Consider the following 14,151-nt stretch of genomic DNA (forward strand, 5'->3'; position numbering starts at 1 on the left):
TGTCATTATTGTCACCCCCACAAGGAAATAAATAAAGCTTTTTGATCTTCACCCAGCCAGGCCCAGAGTAAGCGGTAAACAAAAGTGAACTTGTGACATGGGGGTGGGGGAGGGATGTTGGCAGCTTATTCCTCTACCCCTGAAAAGCAGCATCCTGTCGACCATGCCAGGACGCCCACCCAGTGGGCGCGGTGCCCTAGCTGCCAAGGCCAAAGAGAAATCTGATGCTTCCCCGGCCGCTGTAGGCTGAAGAGTAGTCACTCTGGGTGCCCTCTTTATCTGGGTGTCCTGGGGAAAGGACCGCATGGCCCCAGAGAGCCCTGACAAGCAGCTCTGCTTAGAACCTTCAACCCCCAGGCCAGCGTGGGCTGCTAGGAACTTGGAGAGAGTTCCATGTAGAAAGTCACCTCTGAGAATTGGCCAAGTCCTGGCTCTATGAGATACGGGACTTTTAAAAGTCCCTCTTCCGATCTTTGGTGACTGCACTTGTAAAATGGGAATCGTGATAGTACTTACTTCCTCGCAGTAGCAGAGAGAGCCTGTCACTCAGCGTAAGGCCTGGCCCCTTGTAAGTACTAAGTGTCAGCAGTTCTGTTATCGTGGGGGCCAAGGCTGGGTGTGAAGTGAAGACCAGGGAGGATACCTGAGCTGTTCCCACCTCCTCTGCCTCAGGCCGCAGAAGGGCACGTAGAAGGGCTGGTTGGCTTGGCACTGATGAGCTCCCTCTCCTTCTCTGCTCTCCTTCCCCTTCTCTCTCTCTAGGGGACACTACACAGAAAATGAGAACTGCTCACTGTCCTACCCCAGCCGAATTGGACGCGTATGCTAAGAAGGTCGCAAACAACCCACTGACTATAAAAATCTTCCCCAACAGTGTGAAGGTTCCCCAGCGGAAACACGTTCGTCGTACTGTGAACGGCCTCGACACATCAGCCCAGCGCTACAGCCCCTACCCGACTCAGGCTGCCACCAAGGCAGGCCTGCTTGCCATTGTCAAAGTGCCAGCCAAAAGCATCCTCAAGGACTTTGACGGCACCCGAGCCCGGTTGCTCCCTGAGGCCATCATGAACCCCCCAGTGGCACCCTATGCTACTGTGGCACCCAGCACTTTAGCCCACCCCCAGGCCCAGGCTCTGGCCCGACAGCAGGCCCTGCAGCATGCACAGACCCTGGCCCACGCCCCTCCCCAGACGCTGCAGCACCCTCAGGGTATCCCGCCGCCCCAGGCGCTGTCCCACCCTCAGAGCCTCCAGCAGCCTCAGGGCCTGGGCCACCCCCAACCCATGGCCCAAACCCAGGGCTTGGTCCACCCTCAGGCCCTGTCTCACCAAGGTCTCCAGCACCCCCCCAATCCCTTGCTGCATGGAGGCCGGAAGATGCCAGACTCAGATGCTCCCCCGAATGTGACCGTGTCTACCTCAACGATCCCCCTTTCCATGGCGGCCACCCTGCAGCACAGCCAGCCCCCGGACCTGAGCAGCATCGTGCACCAGATCAACCAATTTTGCCAGACGAGGGCCGGCATCAGCACTACCTCAGTGTGCGAGGGCCAGATCGCCAACCCCAGCCCCATTAGTCGCAGTCTGCTCATCAATGCAAGCACCCGGGTGTCGACCCACAGCGTCCCCACTCCAATGCCTTCCTGTGTGGTCAACCCCATGGAGCACACCCATGCGGCCACAGGCCCTGTCAACCTGCCCACGGGCATCTCTCGAGCCCCCACTGGCTACGCTAGCGACCTCAAGCCAGTGGCCTGGAACCAGCACCAGCTGGCCCACCTCCAACAGATGTGCAGTGAGGCTGGTGGGACGCCGGCCCCGGGCCTGACAGGCAAGCACGGTGCCGGACGCGAGCTGGCAGGGCCTGGCTTTGTGAGCAAGGCGCCCGCCTACCCACAGGAACTCTGTCTGGCGCAGTCATTCCATCTGAAGCCACCCCTGGAGAAGCCAACCCCCTCCCCACCAGTCAACGGCCTGGCAGCCCCACTGGCCTACCCCAATGGTCACTACTTCCAACCCCTGTGGAACAACATTCTGCCCACTCCCAATAGCGACAGCTCGGGGTCTCAGGACCTCACTATGCCGTTCCATGGTGGGCAGCCCACAGGTGCACCCCTCGACTGTGCAGCGGCTGCTGGGGCCCACTACCGAGCAGGGACCGGGGGCGGTCCGATGGCGAGCCAGAACAGCTTGATGCAGACGGTGGATTACCTGAGTGGGGATTTCCAGCAGGCCTGCTTCCGCGAACAGAGCCTGGCCGTGCTGAGCAAGGCCCACCGAGCCCCCGGCAGCCGAGCCCCCGACCCCACAGATAGTCGAAGTCTTCATATTCAGCACCCTGGGTATAGATAGGTAGCTCGGCGCCCGCCACAAGCTACACATCACACACCCTCCTAGGTTTAGTCTGACTTTCGAGTAATTGGATAGTTTCCAAGTTTTGCTGCTCCAATGTGATCATTCTTAGACGTCTAAGAAAGAGAATTAGGTGGGATCTCATTGAGGACGGGGGTGGGGGGGTCCTCTGCCCTCAGTCTCCCCTCCACCAGCTCCAGCAGCCTTTGGGTTTATGTTAGGACCTAATCCCAACCCTAGGCCTTTTCTCTCTGCTGCCTGCCTATCAGTCCCGTCCCTCTGTCATCCATCTGTCCGTCCTGCACACTGCTGTGCGTTTCACACTAGCTGCTTCCTGTCTTCCTGCTCTGCCTGTTTCCCTTAGGACTGAGGTGTGAGCTGACGGAAGGGTCCTACGTGAGAGAGCCTTATGTGCCCAGCCCTAAGCTCGGCCTCTCCCTGTCTGTCTGTCTCTTTCTGGGACTAAGAAGCCAGACTTCCCAAGGGCTCTGGAAGCTAATTCCTTATTCACCCAAAGACCTCAAATCAAAGCCGACGGGTCTTCATCTTTTCTCAGCCCTCCTCCAGTCCTCAAGGCTGTGTTTTACATCTGATTGATCACAGGGCTGCTGCACTTGCCCTTGCCCACTCCTCAAGGGCACCTGCAGGCACATGGCTATAGCTTTGGGGGGGCGGTGTCTGCTTGGTTCCTGACTCCCCTTTTTAGCCCTAGAGAAACGTAGTGATATCCAGGATAAGATCCCTTTCTCACTATGGCTCTCTCCTAACTCACCCTTCCTCCACCCTCAAGCAAAACAAAACACTGATCTTACTCGAGGTATTTGGAAGGTAAGCGATGATCACATTGGAGTTTGGAATTAAAAACACCAAAAAAACAAAAAAATAACAAAAAAATAACAAAAAAAAACATTTGGTTCTCTACACTGGCTAAGCATATTGCTCTACACTGTAATTTTAAATGTCATGTTTCTGTATGAATGTCGTGGGTTTGAGTAGCCTTGTGAATGGCCCCACAGGTACTTTCACCCGCTAGTCACCTCCTTTCGCAGCCCCTCAGTTTGATGAAGAAAGAGAAACACAAAGCCTTAAGCTCTTTGAATTCTTCCTTTACCAAGTGAGCATGGTTCTAATAGCCGGAGATGGGCATATATTGGAAACAGCCCCTCCTGCCCCCTGCCCCCCCATCCATTCTTCTCGCACACCCTCTTCATGCTCAACACGTCTCATTCCCAAGTGACAATTAGTTGGCTAGAAATTTAAAACTCTTTTGTAACTTTAAAATGTAGATTATGCTTTGTTGTAATTTTTTGCACCCTTCTGTTAAAGATGCGTAGTTGAGCTCTGCCTTTTTTTTTTTTTAAACCAAATAAGCCCTTACTTTTCCTCTTGTCTCTGGGGAATGTGAGCTGATGTTCTTATTTAAGATTTTGGGTTTTGTTTACTATGCTATCCACTGTTCTTTAGCCAGAAATTCTCTAGTGATCTGAAGCAATGTGACTGAAGACCAGTTTTTAAATTATGTGTTGGCAAGTTGCCTTATATTTAAAAAGAAAAAAAAAAGAAAAAATGCCTGATTGTGTTATGCCAAATGATAGCAACATGAAGTCCTAATTTATTGTTCCCGGTTTTTTTCCTGCCGTTTGTGAACACTGGTACCTCCCTGTGCCCGAGCCCTCAGGAGCACCTGTGGCTTCTGGTACAGTGCTCTCTCCCAAGGTGTGGGCCATCCCCTCACCCAGGGCCCCCTTCCAGTTCGTGCTTTCTCTTGAGTTAAATTGAAAGAGCACCACTGTCTCCCCCTTATCCCTTGCTTGAGCTCCAAACCAGATATTTTTGCTGTAATTTTTTCCAATGCCTCTCCCCAAAAGGTGAGCTGCCATTTTAGGAAATTGGACCAGACACCAACTTGGGGGCTTTAAATCAAACCTCAAACCCATCTCTTCCTGTGTAGGGGTGCAAGTCTCTGAAGCTCACTCCCACCCCTAATCTGCATGGAAAATGTACTGTGACCCCACCTCCACCCCCAACTGCCCTCGCCTTTGGTGTGAGATGTTTCCTAGTTCACCCTGAGCCCCTTCCCCCTCTGCCAGCCAACCCCCCAACCAGCAATAAGGGTCCAAACCAGGGACTCCTATCCACACTCCCTGCCTCCATCCCACACTGTCCCTAGGGAATACTGGGATTCCCTGTGCGCTCCACATACTGTAGCATTCATTCTCCATCTCCCTCATCTCACCTGTGGTGGTTTATGGGTGTGATGGGGTTTTTAAGATTATTATAAACCAGTAAACAGAAAAAACTCACCTTTCGATCTTGTCCTATTCGTTGAATGGTGTCAGTGTTTGAGGTGATTTTTCTTAATGATTTCTGATGTCTCATTTGCTAGAAGGAAAATAATTCCTCATTTGTAGGAGGGGGTCCCCTAGAGCATTCATCTCATTCAGAAGCCCTCCCAACCCATTATCGCAGACCAGGTGCTGGGGGGGTTATAAGACTTCAGTCAGCCCCTGGGAGGTACCCAGCTGGCAGGACCTCCCCCTTAGGCAAGACGCTAGGGCCTTGAGGTTTGATGGGTAAGGATGGTTCACTGGAGGCCTGACGTGTACTGCCATTTGCCAAGGACTATCAGTTATTGAAAAATGGGGATCTGGTTTGCTACTAAGCCAATTTAAGATTAAACGTCCCACCCCTTCATTTTCAGCACTTTGGAATTTCTGAGGACTTCTGACAGGCAGAGGTAGTAAGTGCCATAGTCTGTAACATGAAAAGGGGCCTCTTGGGTGATTTGAATCTTATGGGTTGAGTATTGGAGAACTTCACCTTTTTCTTTGTCTGCAGGGGGGAAAAAATCCAAGAGCTATTTACAGTTGACCCTTGAACAACTTGGGGGTTTGGGACCCCCCCCACACACACACCACAGTTACAAATAATTCAGAAAACAACCTGTTGACTAGAAAACCTTACCGATAAATAAGCAATTAACATTTTGTGTATGTATTATATACTGTAGTCTTAAAAGGAAAAATATTTAAATCGTAAGATACATTTACAGTATTGAAAAAACCTGCATGTAAATGGACCCAATGCAGTTTAAACCCATGTTGTTCAAGGTTCAGTCATAGTCCCCCCCTCCCCTTTCTGAGTGTGGGTTTCAGTTAAGATGCGATGGAGGGAAGGAGCGATTCCACACGTGGGATTCAGTGAGGGTGGAATCACCCGTGGTAGCAAGAGCCAGTGGTGGCTGTCAAAATACTGATAGAGTTTAAAGCACCCTCCCCTCTTGCGCAGTGTGTTTCTGTGGGGTGCCCTTTTGTGAAGGGGCTTCCCTTCTACTCATACCATCCTGTGAAAGAAAGCCCTCTTCTGTCAGATGAGACCTGCAGTCAACCCAAGGTCACAAAGGTAGACAGAGTAGGTGGTAAGATCAGCTCGATTCTGCCTCCACAGGGAACAACTGGGTTGGGTGCCTGGGTGAGTCCAACCACTGTGATGCAAAATTAGGCCTGGGCTCCACGAGGCAACCAGGACTGCCCTTAAGAGCACTGGATTGAGGGCGGGGCCTGGGCCTGGGGTCCACTGCAGTGTCCCGTTCATTGCTGCACACAACTGGAGGCAGCATCCCCTTGGCGTGGTGCAGTGGCAGAGTCTTGCCAGGAGAGGGAGCCCAAGCTTGACGCAGGATGTCGGGTTTCCCTTGGAAGGATGGTTCCACCTGAAGCAAGGACTTAAGGGAATTTCTTCTGCTAGAGCCCAAGGTTTTCCCTGCCATCTTCTCCGTGTCACTGTATTAAGATGGTTTATCTGGTGAAGGGGCTGTCTTTCTCAGCAAGGCAGCCAGGGCCCCAGCTCCCCTAGATAAGTTAATTTGGCTTTTTGAAGGCTAAGCTGGCGGTTAGTTTCCCAGGCTGTGTTATGCTCAGTCTTTTCCTGTCATTTTCTGAGAAGGGCTCTGCACCTGAGTCTATGTGGGAGAGTAGAGAAGGCAAGAACTACAGTCCTTGAACCTTCCTCTTCCTAGATAATTTCCATCATTGGGCCTCTTCTCAGGGCCAGGCAAGAGCAAAGCACTTGGTGCATGTCATGCCAGGTCTCTGCTCCCGCTCCCCGCACAAGAACGCAGGATGTGGTGAGGCCAGAAAGCAACACCACCGGAGCCATAGTTAGGGGAGTCATACCTACATTCTTGCTGGCGGCCGGGTTGGACATGAAGGAGCCACACAATCCGCAGCCTGCCGTCCGCTTCTCTTGCCAGTCAACCAACCAACCAATTAGCATAGGCACGGCAGTTCTATCAGTGGCTAATGTCTAACCACTAACAGCTGATGGCCAACTAGTCACAACTGACCAACCACCACCCAAGCCAGCACCTTTCCAGTGAGGCTGAGAACCTGGAAACTGCCTCTGGGACTCTGCTCCCGCAGTGCTGATTGGTTTATCTTTGCAACACATCTAGGTAAGCAGGATTACTCATTTTACCAGTGAGAAGAAGGATACCCCCCATATAGCTAAGTAGCTTGCCAGAAAGCAAGCACAGCAAGCATCCAAACTAAAGGGAGCCAGCTGTACTTCTAGGGATTGCTGGAGCTTGAAACAGAATCCAGGCCCTGCCCCAAACCAGCTGAAGGATCTCTGAAGTCAAATCACTCCTCTGTTCCTATTTCATCAATTAAATGTGGATAATCCTAGGCACACGATGAGGCTTGTATGAAAAGCATTAAATGAGTATGGATGAGAAAATCCAAGTGCCTTGTACAGCTCGAAGACCGCTCGGTCCCTGAATGTGGGCTGTGCTTTGGAGTTAGAGTAACATTCATCAAGCACTTTGTGCCGGGAGTACGCATTGTATCATTAAGTCTTGACTACAGCCTACTTAGGGCCTTTATTGTGGTAAAAGCTATTTCACCTGTTATATTAAATGAAATAAGGTAGGTAAAGTGCTTAGGAGTGTCTGCCGCATGAAAGTACTCAATAAATGGCAGCTATTACCATTAGATCAAGAAAGACCCGCCTAGGGCAGAGGCACTCGTCCGGTAGGCTGTGGATCTGGAACTGCAGCTTTTATCAAATGTCCAGAGCTGCACCTCCCCCACCTAACCACCAGAGGGCAGCGGCGGGCATCTGCCACACAAAACCTGATGTACGGCCGCTGTCGTCCACTAGAGGGCGACCCAGCAAGGCGCTGAATCCTGGTTCCAGTCATGTCCTTGGCCTTCACAGTTGGGCCCAGCCTTCCAGGGCCCTAATCAACCCAGATGAGTCAGGCTGGAACCGAATTAATAAATACAATTCAGGATTTATTAAAAATCAGGGCTCCCCTGCTGTGCCCTCCTGGCACTAAGTAAATAAATAACCAGAGGGGGCACAGCTGGGGAAAGAGAAATCAGATCTCAAGGCAGATTATTTACCCAACTCCCCCTCTCCCTCCCCCCTATGGCTCTTGGGACGTAGCACCAGCAGGCATCTCAGTCCGGTAGTGTGGCCGGCACCAAGGCATGTCTGCCCTGCCCAGGAGAGGAGACAGGCCCTGGGATCACTTGTTTCCAAGCCCTTGATGACCCCAAAACCTGCTCCCGCAGGGGCCAAGGCTGAAGCACCGATAGGAGGCACCAGAGGGTGGTAGGGAAGGGGGGAGGGGAATGGGGTAACAACCTAGGCTGCAGAAACAGCTGATGGGGGTCCGGCCCCCTCTCCAGGTGCGGCCAGTGCCTGACAGAGGTCATGTTGCACCCCTCTTTCTCCTGGAGCCCCATCTGCGCTCAGCTGAGGATTTTTCGGGGCAATTCAACAGAGGCTCGGATGAACACAGCATCGTCCCGGACATAGTTTCGCTTGCGGATATCCTGGTGCGAGATGAACTTGGGGTAACCAAAGCCCAGGGAACTCTCATCCAGGGAGCCCCGCCAAGTGCCTGGCTTTTGGAAATTCTTCCAGTTTGGGTCGGGCTGAAAGGTCTCAGTGACATGCTGTGGCTTAGCCAGCCCAGGGTCGCTCTGATCCAGCAGGGAGAAGGTGACACGGCGGGCAAAGGGCCACTCGAGGAGATTGTCAAAGGCACCTGGCAGCACACGAATGTACAGCGAGAGATGTGTGCCCTCGCCACTGCCGTTGCCATTGAGGAACGCAGACACCTGCAGCCTGTAGCCGTACTTGTGTGTGTAGAAGGCTGGGCTGAAGCACTCGAGGTTGGGCTGGGCTTTGGCCTCCCGCAGCCGTCGCCCGTAGCTGCCAATCCTCCAGACGAGCACGCCGTCACTGCCCACTGACAGCTCCTCCAGCTCTCGCCGCAGCTCCTGCAGCTCCTGCCGCTGCCGGCTCACCAGGGCACACATCATGGCCAGATGGGGCTTCACGCTCTCCTCCACATGCCGAGCCATTGCCAGCTTAGGGCACTGTTGGCAAAGCCCCAGGCGGTGGGGGAAGGAGAGTTATCAGTCGGGGCAGGCCCAGGGAGAGGGGAGGGTCGGTACAGGGTGGCAGGCACCCAGCTCTGAATGAGGAAGGCTGAGGGCACTAGGAGCCTGGAGCTACCCAGCGGGGGGCAGGCCTGAGAGCTTCAGAGCAGCAGAACAGGGACCACCATGGGCCTAAGTCTGTCTGAAGCCGCAAAGACCAAGAAGGGGGCTGACGGGAAAGAGGGGCGTCTCACCCTGTGCTTGCAGCCGGAGTCTTTGAATGGACACAGCACGAGGGCGGTGCTGCAGCTGTCCTGCAGATGGCCCGGTAGGTCCTCTCGGGCCACGGTGCCCACGCCACACTGGTTGGGGCAGGACACAGGCAGCCTTGGGCACTGGTACTGGTGGCTCTAGGGACGCAGAGACAGCGGTCAGTAGCCTGGCTCCCTGCTACCTGTCCCAGCCCCCAGTTCAGGAAGGGCCTCACCTGGATGGTGTCAAAGACGAATTCCTTGGTGCAGTAGGTGCAAGGCTGGGTGCGCTTGGGGCACTCAGAGGTGGCATGCTGGGCCAGCAGCCGTCGCATCATGCGGGCACCACACTTGTTCTCACAGTACACACTCTCTTGGGGGCACACACCCTCGTGGCTCTGTGCAAACACCAGAGGGCCTGAGTGAAGGGATCCCTGGCCCACCAGGCACCCCACTCTCCCTCTCCCCTCAGCCAGGCCCCACCCACCTCAAAGGCCTCCCCACTGAAGTCACAGCCGCAGAATTCGCACTTGAGGCGCCGCTTGGGGCAGTCGTGCTGCAAGTGGGCAGGCAGGTCCCGACGGCTCAGCTTGGTGGGGCAGCGATTGGGGCAGGGGACGACATTGAAGCTGCAAGTATTCAGGTGGACCTGGGGGGAAGGGCTACAGTTAGTGCCTGCCAAGGGAGGGCTAGGCCCCCGCCCCATCAGAGCCTCACCTGTAGGTGACGAAGTGGCCCACTCCAGCGGCAGCCCTCCTCACTGTGGATGCAACGGATGGGCAGGCCCAATACCTGTACCTCCAGCTCTGGGTCTGGGTAGATCTGAAGGCAGGGATGGGGGACTGGTCAGGGTCAGAGCCGGATACTGTCCCCAGTTCCTGTCCCCTCCACCCCCCAGCTAGGTTAGCTCTACTCAGAGCCCGTAACAGCATCTCCTGGGCTATATTCCCCTCTATGCCCAGGGATAAAGGGCACAGCAGGTAGTTACCTGCTCCACTGCTGCAATCCAGCGTCCACAGCATGTCTGCACGTGACACTCCCATTGGAAGTGGCAGCCCATCGGCCGGCTCAGTCCCAGGAAGCCCTCACACCCTCTGCTTCCTTCCCCCGGTAGAGGGGTGCTGGCCCTTGGCCACAGGTCTGGCCTGCCACCCAAAGGGGAGGGGAGCACTTCTTATGAGCACAGAGCAGCTCTGTGCACCCCCACAGGCTGGGCATTGTGCCTGCCCTCCAGGGCAAATCCAGGGCTCATTTGCAAACTAGCCCGGTGGGAGGGAACAGGCCACCTTTGTGGGGGGCGCTCGACTCAGCACTGGGTTGGCATTGGCCCCGAGCCCACTGGCTGCTAGCAGCTCTAGCCTCCACCAAGGACCACAGTCTGTACCTGGGCCTCTGCCTGACACAGTGGACTCACCTTGGCATAGTCCAGAGGAAGCTGGTCCTCAGGGCATTTGAAGACTCCTTCACTGTGAAGGGGGAGGGGACAAGGTCACGGTGCTACACTGCGGAAAGGGAGAACCCTGGGCCCCACCTCCTCAACCGGGCAGCCTCCTTCCCTCACCAGACCGGTTCCTAGCCAGCCCCACCTGAGAGGGCAAGCAGAGTCCTGAACATACCCGCTTCCCCATGACCCCAGCAGATCCCAGCTCTTGTCCTGGAGAGGAGGGTTCGGGGCCCAGTGGAGGCAGACAGCTGCCTCAGACAGCATTTGGCCAACAGGTGGCAGCTGGCACCCCCTCCCCCCAGGATAGCAGCTGGACTGGGAGAGGAACAGACTGCCCAGGTTAGTTTTCCTTGGCTGGGCTGAAAGCTGATGGGGGGCGGTGAACAGGGATGGGCTGAGATTGAGTCAGGGCTGCCCAGCCCCTATGAGGGTGCCTAGCCAAGAACCCAGGGCAAAGGTCAGTGTGGGGCCACCTTACCCCATCCCTTTCTTCCTTCTATGAGGGTGTGTCTGTTAAAGCGGAGAGGAGGCAAGGCTTGCTCCCAGGCAGGGTGTTTACACTCCTGAGTCCTTACTACCTGCCTATGAGAAGGGGCTCAATGTCCCCATTTTGCAGATGAAAGAACTGAGGCTACAGCTGAAGCAGTACCTGGATATGTCTGATTCGACAACTCAGATAGGTTCTGCTACACTGTACAGCGTGCAGAGGAGAAGTTAGGGCAAGAAAGACTGTCCAGGCAGGCACAGCTGAGACTGCTCCCAGCACAGCATGTGTCTAGCCTGTTGACCCTATCTGCTGCCCTCCCTCTCCTCCACCGAGCATCACCATGCTGTCAGCACTCAAGGAACCTGTTGGCACTTCTCCTTCCACCAACATGGCCTTGCTGACCCTAGCCAGGACCAGTCACACACACCTGGCACGGCCTAGGCCAGGCAAGGTTCACCCAGCAGGACCAAAGGCCCTAAGGCATGGCATTTCTGGAAGGTCTGAGTCAGATATGTGGGAAGCAGGTAGTAATCAGGTGGAAGCAGAGGCCACATGGCAGCCCTGTCCATAATGGCACTTTGCAGAACTTGGGCAGTTCATGCCCCAGACCCTCAAAGGATATCTAGCACCCACCTCTTCCCTGACCCCACTACCACTGGCCAAGTGGTACCACTGGCTGTGCCACCAGTGCCAAGAAGAATACATGCCTAGGCACTAATGATGTGTGCCCATGCCCACAGGGCAGACAGCCTTCCTTGAGCACCCTGAGTAATTGCCCTGGCAGGAGTGTGGAAAGAGGGGTAGGCCATCGGGGAGGAGGGTCTGCTTGGCTGCTTCGGGAATGTGCTGACTTAATGGTTTTGGAGACAAGGAGAGGACTGAGGCAAGTCCCCAGGCTTCAGGCAGATTAGCCTGGGCAGCTTGGGGCCCAGCCAGGACAAAGTTTCCGCCAGAGCCATGGACAACCTTGCTTGTAGGGTAGAGCGTGGTGATGAGGGGCCGAGCCTGTCCAACCACCTCTCCCCTCCTCCCTCCAAGGGCCTCAGCAGCATAGCTCAGGCACTAGGGGAAAGGGGGAGGCAGGGGCAGACTGCTCCAGGCTGTGCTGCAGAGGCCCAGGCCCAGGGGAGAAGACAGGATGGGGGGAGGGGGCTGTGGGAGAGGAAGAGGGGATTTCCGGGAGGAGGAGGGGCAGAAGCGGCAGAGAGAGGCAGCGGAGGTGGAGGGAGAGGGGCCTGGCAGCCCCCTCCTGGATCCTTCCCTGAGGCAGTCAGGGTGGGTCAGCTGAGTGGGGGGACGGCGAGGGGGGGAAGCAGTGCTCAGCTGGCCTCATCTGGAAACCAGAGGGCCCAGGGAAGGGCACTGGAGAAGACAATGGGACTGTGTGTCTGTAGGGGAGTATGTGTGTACACTGAAGGGAGGAGGGAGGAGGGGGAGGGAAAAGGAGGAGGGGGCAGCACAGCAGCTCGTGCAGGAGCATATGTGAGGGCAGGAGCGGGCCCAGGCTGCAGGGAACAGAAAACAAAGGGCCTGCTGAGATTTCCGCCAGGCTAGGGGCTGCAGAGGACAGAGGGAAGGAGGATGGGAGAGAGCACTAAAGGCAGGAACCCCCGAGATGCTCTCCCTGGGAGTGGGTACCCCTGCCTCTCCATCCACTCTGCAGACAGCCTCCTAACACAAGGCAGTGGCTCACCCCCGGCTTCCCCTGTGCTCTTGGGGCTCGACCTCCCCACATCCAGGCCTGAGCAGTTCCCAGGGTGGGCAGGAGATTCTAGACTCCACAGGGTGCTCAGAACTCAATGGATGCTGAGAGCCAAGAGGTGAGCTGTGTCCTCGGAGGGCAGGGGACACTCAGGAACTCCCAGGGTGTGACCCCTCCGTAACTATCTACAGACCATCCGCAGTACTCAAGACCCCCAGGGGCTGCTTCAGGAGAAAGCTGGAGCAGACAGTCCTCCCTCTATTGTGTGAGCACACGCAGGCCGGGCTTAAATCCCATGTAAACCTTTAAGTAACCGTGTGACCATGGGCAAGTCGCAGCCTTTCTCTGAACCTGTCGTTTCATCATCTGTGAAATGGGAGAACAATAGCTGCCATTCTCGTAACGTTCGAAGAATCAGAAGCGGTTAGATGGGTGAAAACTCCGGAGGCTTAAGGTGCTGCGCGGGTCGGAGGGCTTTGCCCTCCTCTTCCCAGAGGATTCAAAGTTCAAGGATGAGGCCGCCCTGGCTCTCAGGTGAGGGGGAAGGGCCAGCCCAGGTCAGGAAGCGCCTTCTCCCACCTCCACCCCGCAGGAACACGCTGAATTCTCTGGAGCGGGCGCAGGGGCCGGTGGCACCCGGGACCCGACAGATTAGTGTGTGAGATTCTCCCTCGGGACCTGACGTCACCGCTGCCCCGTGATGTCACGGTGGGCGCCCCTGAGGTGACGGGGCCGCGGCGCAGACAAAGGCGCGGCGTGTCTCTGGCCTGGGCCCCTCCCCATGCGGCCCCCACCCCCCGCACCGGCCGTCCCCGCTACCCCCGACCCGCACCTGAGGAACTCCTGCAGGCAGGTGTCGCAGAAGCGGTGGCCGCAGGTAGAAACCTGCACAGGCTCCCGCATGGGCTTCCCGCACAGCGGGCAGAGCAGCCGCCGCTTGGGCTTTTCCAGGAACTTGTAGTCGAAGCCGGGCATGGCGGGCGGGCACGGGCGAGCGGGGCCAGGCGTGCGGCGGCCCCACAGCCCGCGCCTCGCTCCCGCGGCGCTCCCGGCTCCGGGCGGCGCCGACTGTGGCTGGCGGCCTGCGCCCAGCCCGCCCGCCCGCCGGCCGGAAGAGGGGGCGGAGCCGCGCCCGCGCGGTCCTAGTGCCCGACGCACGGGACCGCCTCCCACCCCGCAGACCCGCGGCTGCACGGTCGGCACACGGCCAGGCTCGCCCCCTCTCTGAAGCAGGGGCTCCTCTTTCCCCTTGGGAAGAGAGAGCGTGGCTCCGCTTCTCCCCAGAGCTGGGGATTCCTGACGCTGGATGGGGCGGAGGGCCCCGGGGGCCGGGCCGTGCTGTGCCACAAAGGTTCGCTTCTCCCGAGAGTCAACACCTCGGTCTCGGGGGCCACGTGTTACCCGGGGGCCCAGGGCTCCAGCTTCCAGGTGCTAGGCAGCCGAAGCCTGGCAACCAGATCCGGGGAGCCCGGCTGGGGCGGGGAGGCCGGGCTGGGCGCTGGGCCAGAGGAGCCTCGGCCCCAG

At 56.6% G+C, this 14,151-nt stretch overlaps 2 protein-coding genes across 8 annotated transcripts in view; one reads left to right on the top strand and one right to left on the bottom strand.

The window, feature by feature from the left end:
• Nucleotides 1-3,965, top strand: part of FAM222B (family with sequence similarity 222 member B) — a 53,464-nt gene extending 49,499 nt beyond the window's left edge. For 5 of the 7 annotated variants that reach the window (XM_081028114.1, XM_081028115.1, XM_081028116.1 and 2 more), the window contains exon 3: nucleotides 763-3,965. In XM_081028114.1, the coding sequence (XP_080884240.1) occupies nucleotides 763-2,351 (1,589 nt within the window). In that variant the 3' untranslated portion in view covers nucleotides 2,352-3,965. The remainder of the gene's footprint in view (nucleotides 1-762) is intronic. The other 2 variants (XM_081028117.1, XM_081028118.1) reach the window with 1 other exon arrangement.
• A 3,243-nt stretch (nucleotides 3,966-7,208) lies between these two features.
• Nucleotides 7,209-13,685, bottom strand: TRAF4 (TNF receptor associated factor 4). Its single transcript, XM_081028119.1, has 7 exons — nucleotides 13,460-13,685; nucleotides 10,409-10,460; nucleotides 9,712-9,816; nucleotides 9,482-9,643; nucleotides 9,231-9,392; nucleotides 8,998-9,153; nucleotides 7,209-8,740 (listed from the first exon to the last, which is right to left on the bottom strand). The coding sequence occupies exons 1-7, from the start codon at nucleotides 13,600-13,602 to the stop codon at nucleotides 8,108-8,110; spliced, it is 1,413 nt and encodes a 470-aa protein (XP_080884245.1). The 5' UTR covers nucleotides 13,603-13,685; the 3' UTR covers nucleotides 7,209-8,107.
• Nucleotides 13,686-14,151: the final 466 nt, after the last annotated feature.

This window comes from Rhinolophus hipposideros (assembly GCF_964194185.1).
Source record: "Rhinolophus hipposideros genome assembly, chromosome: 20".
NCBI lineage: Eukaryota > Metazoa > Chordata > Mammalia > Chiroptera > Rhinolophidae > Rhinolophus > Rhinolophus hipposideros.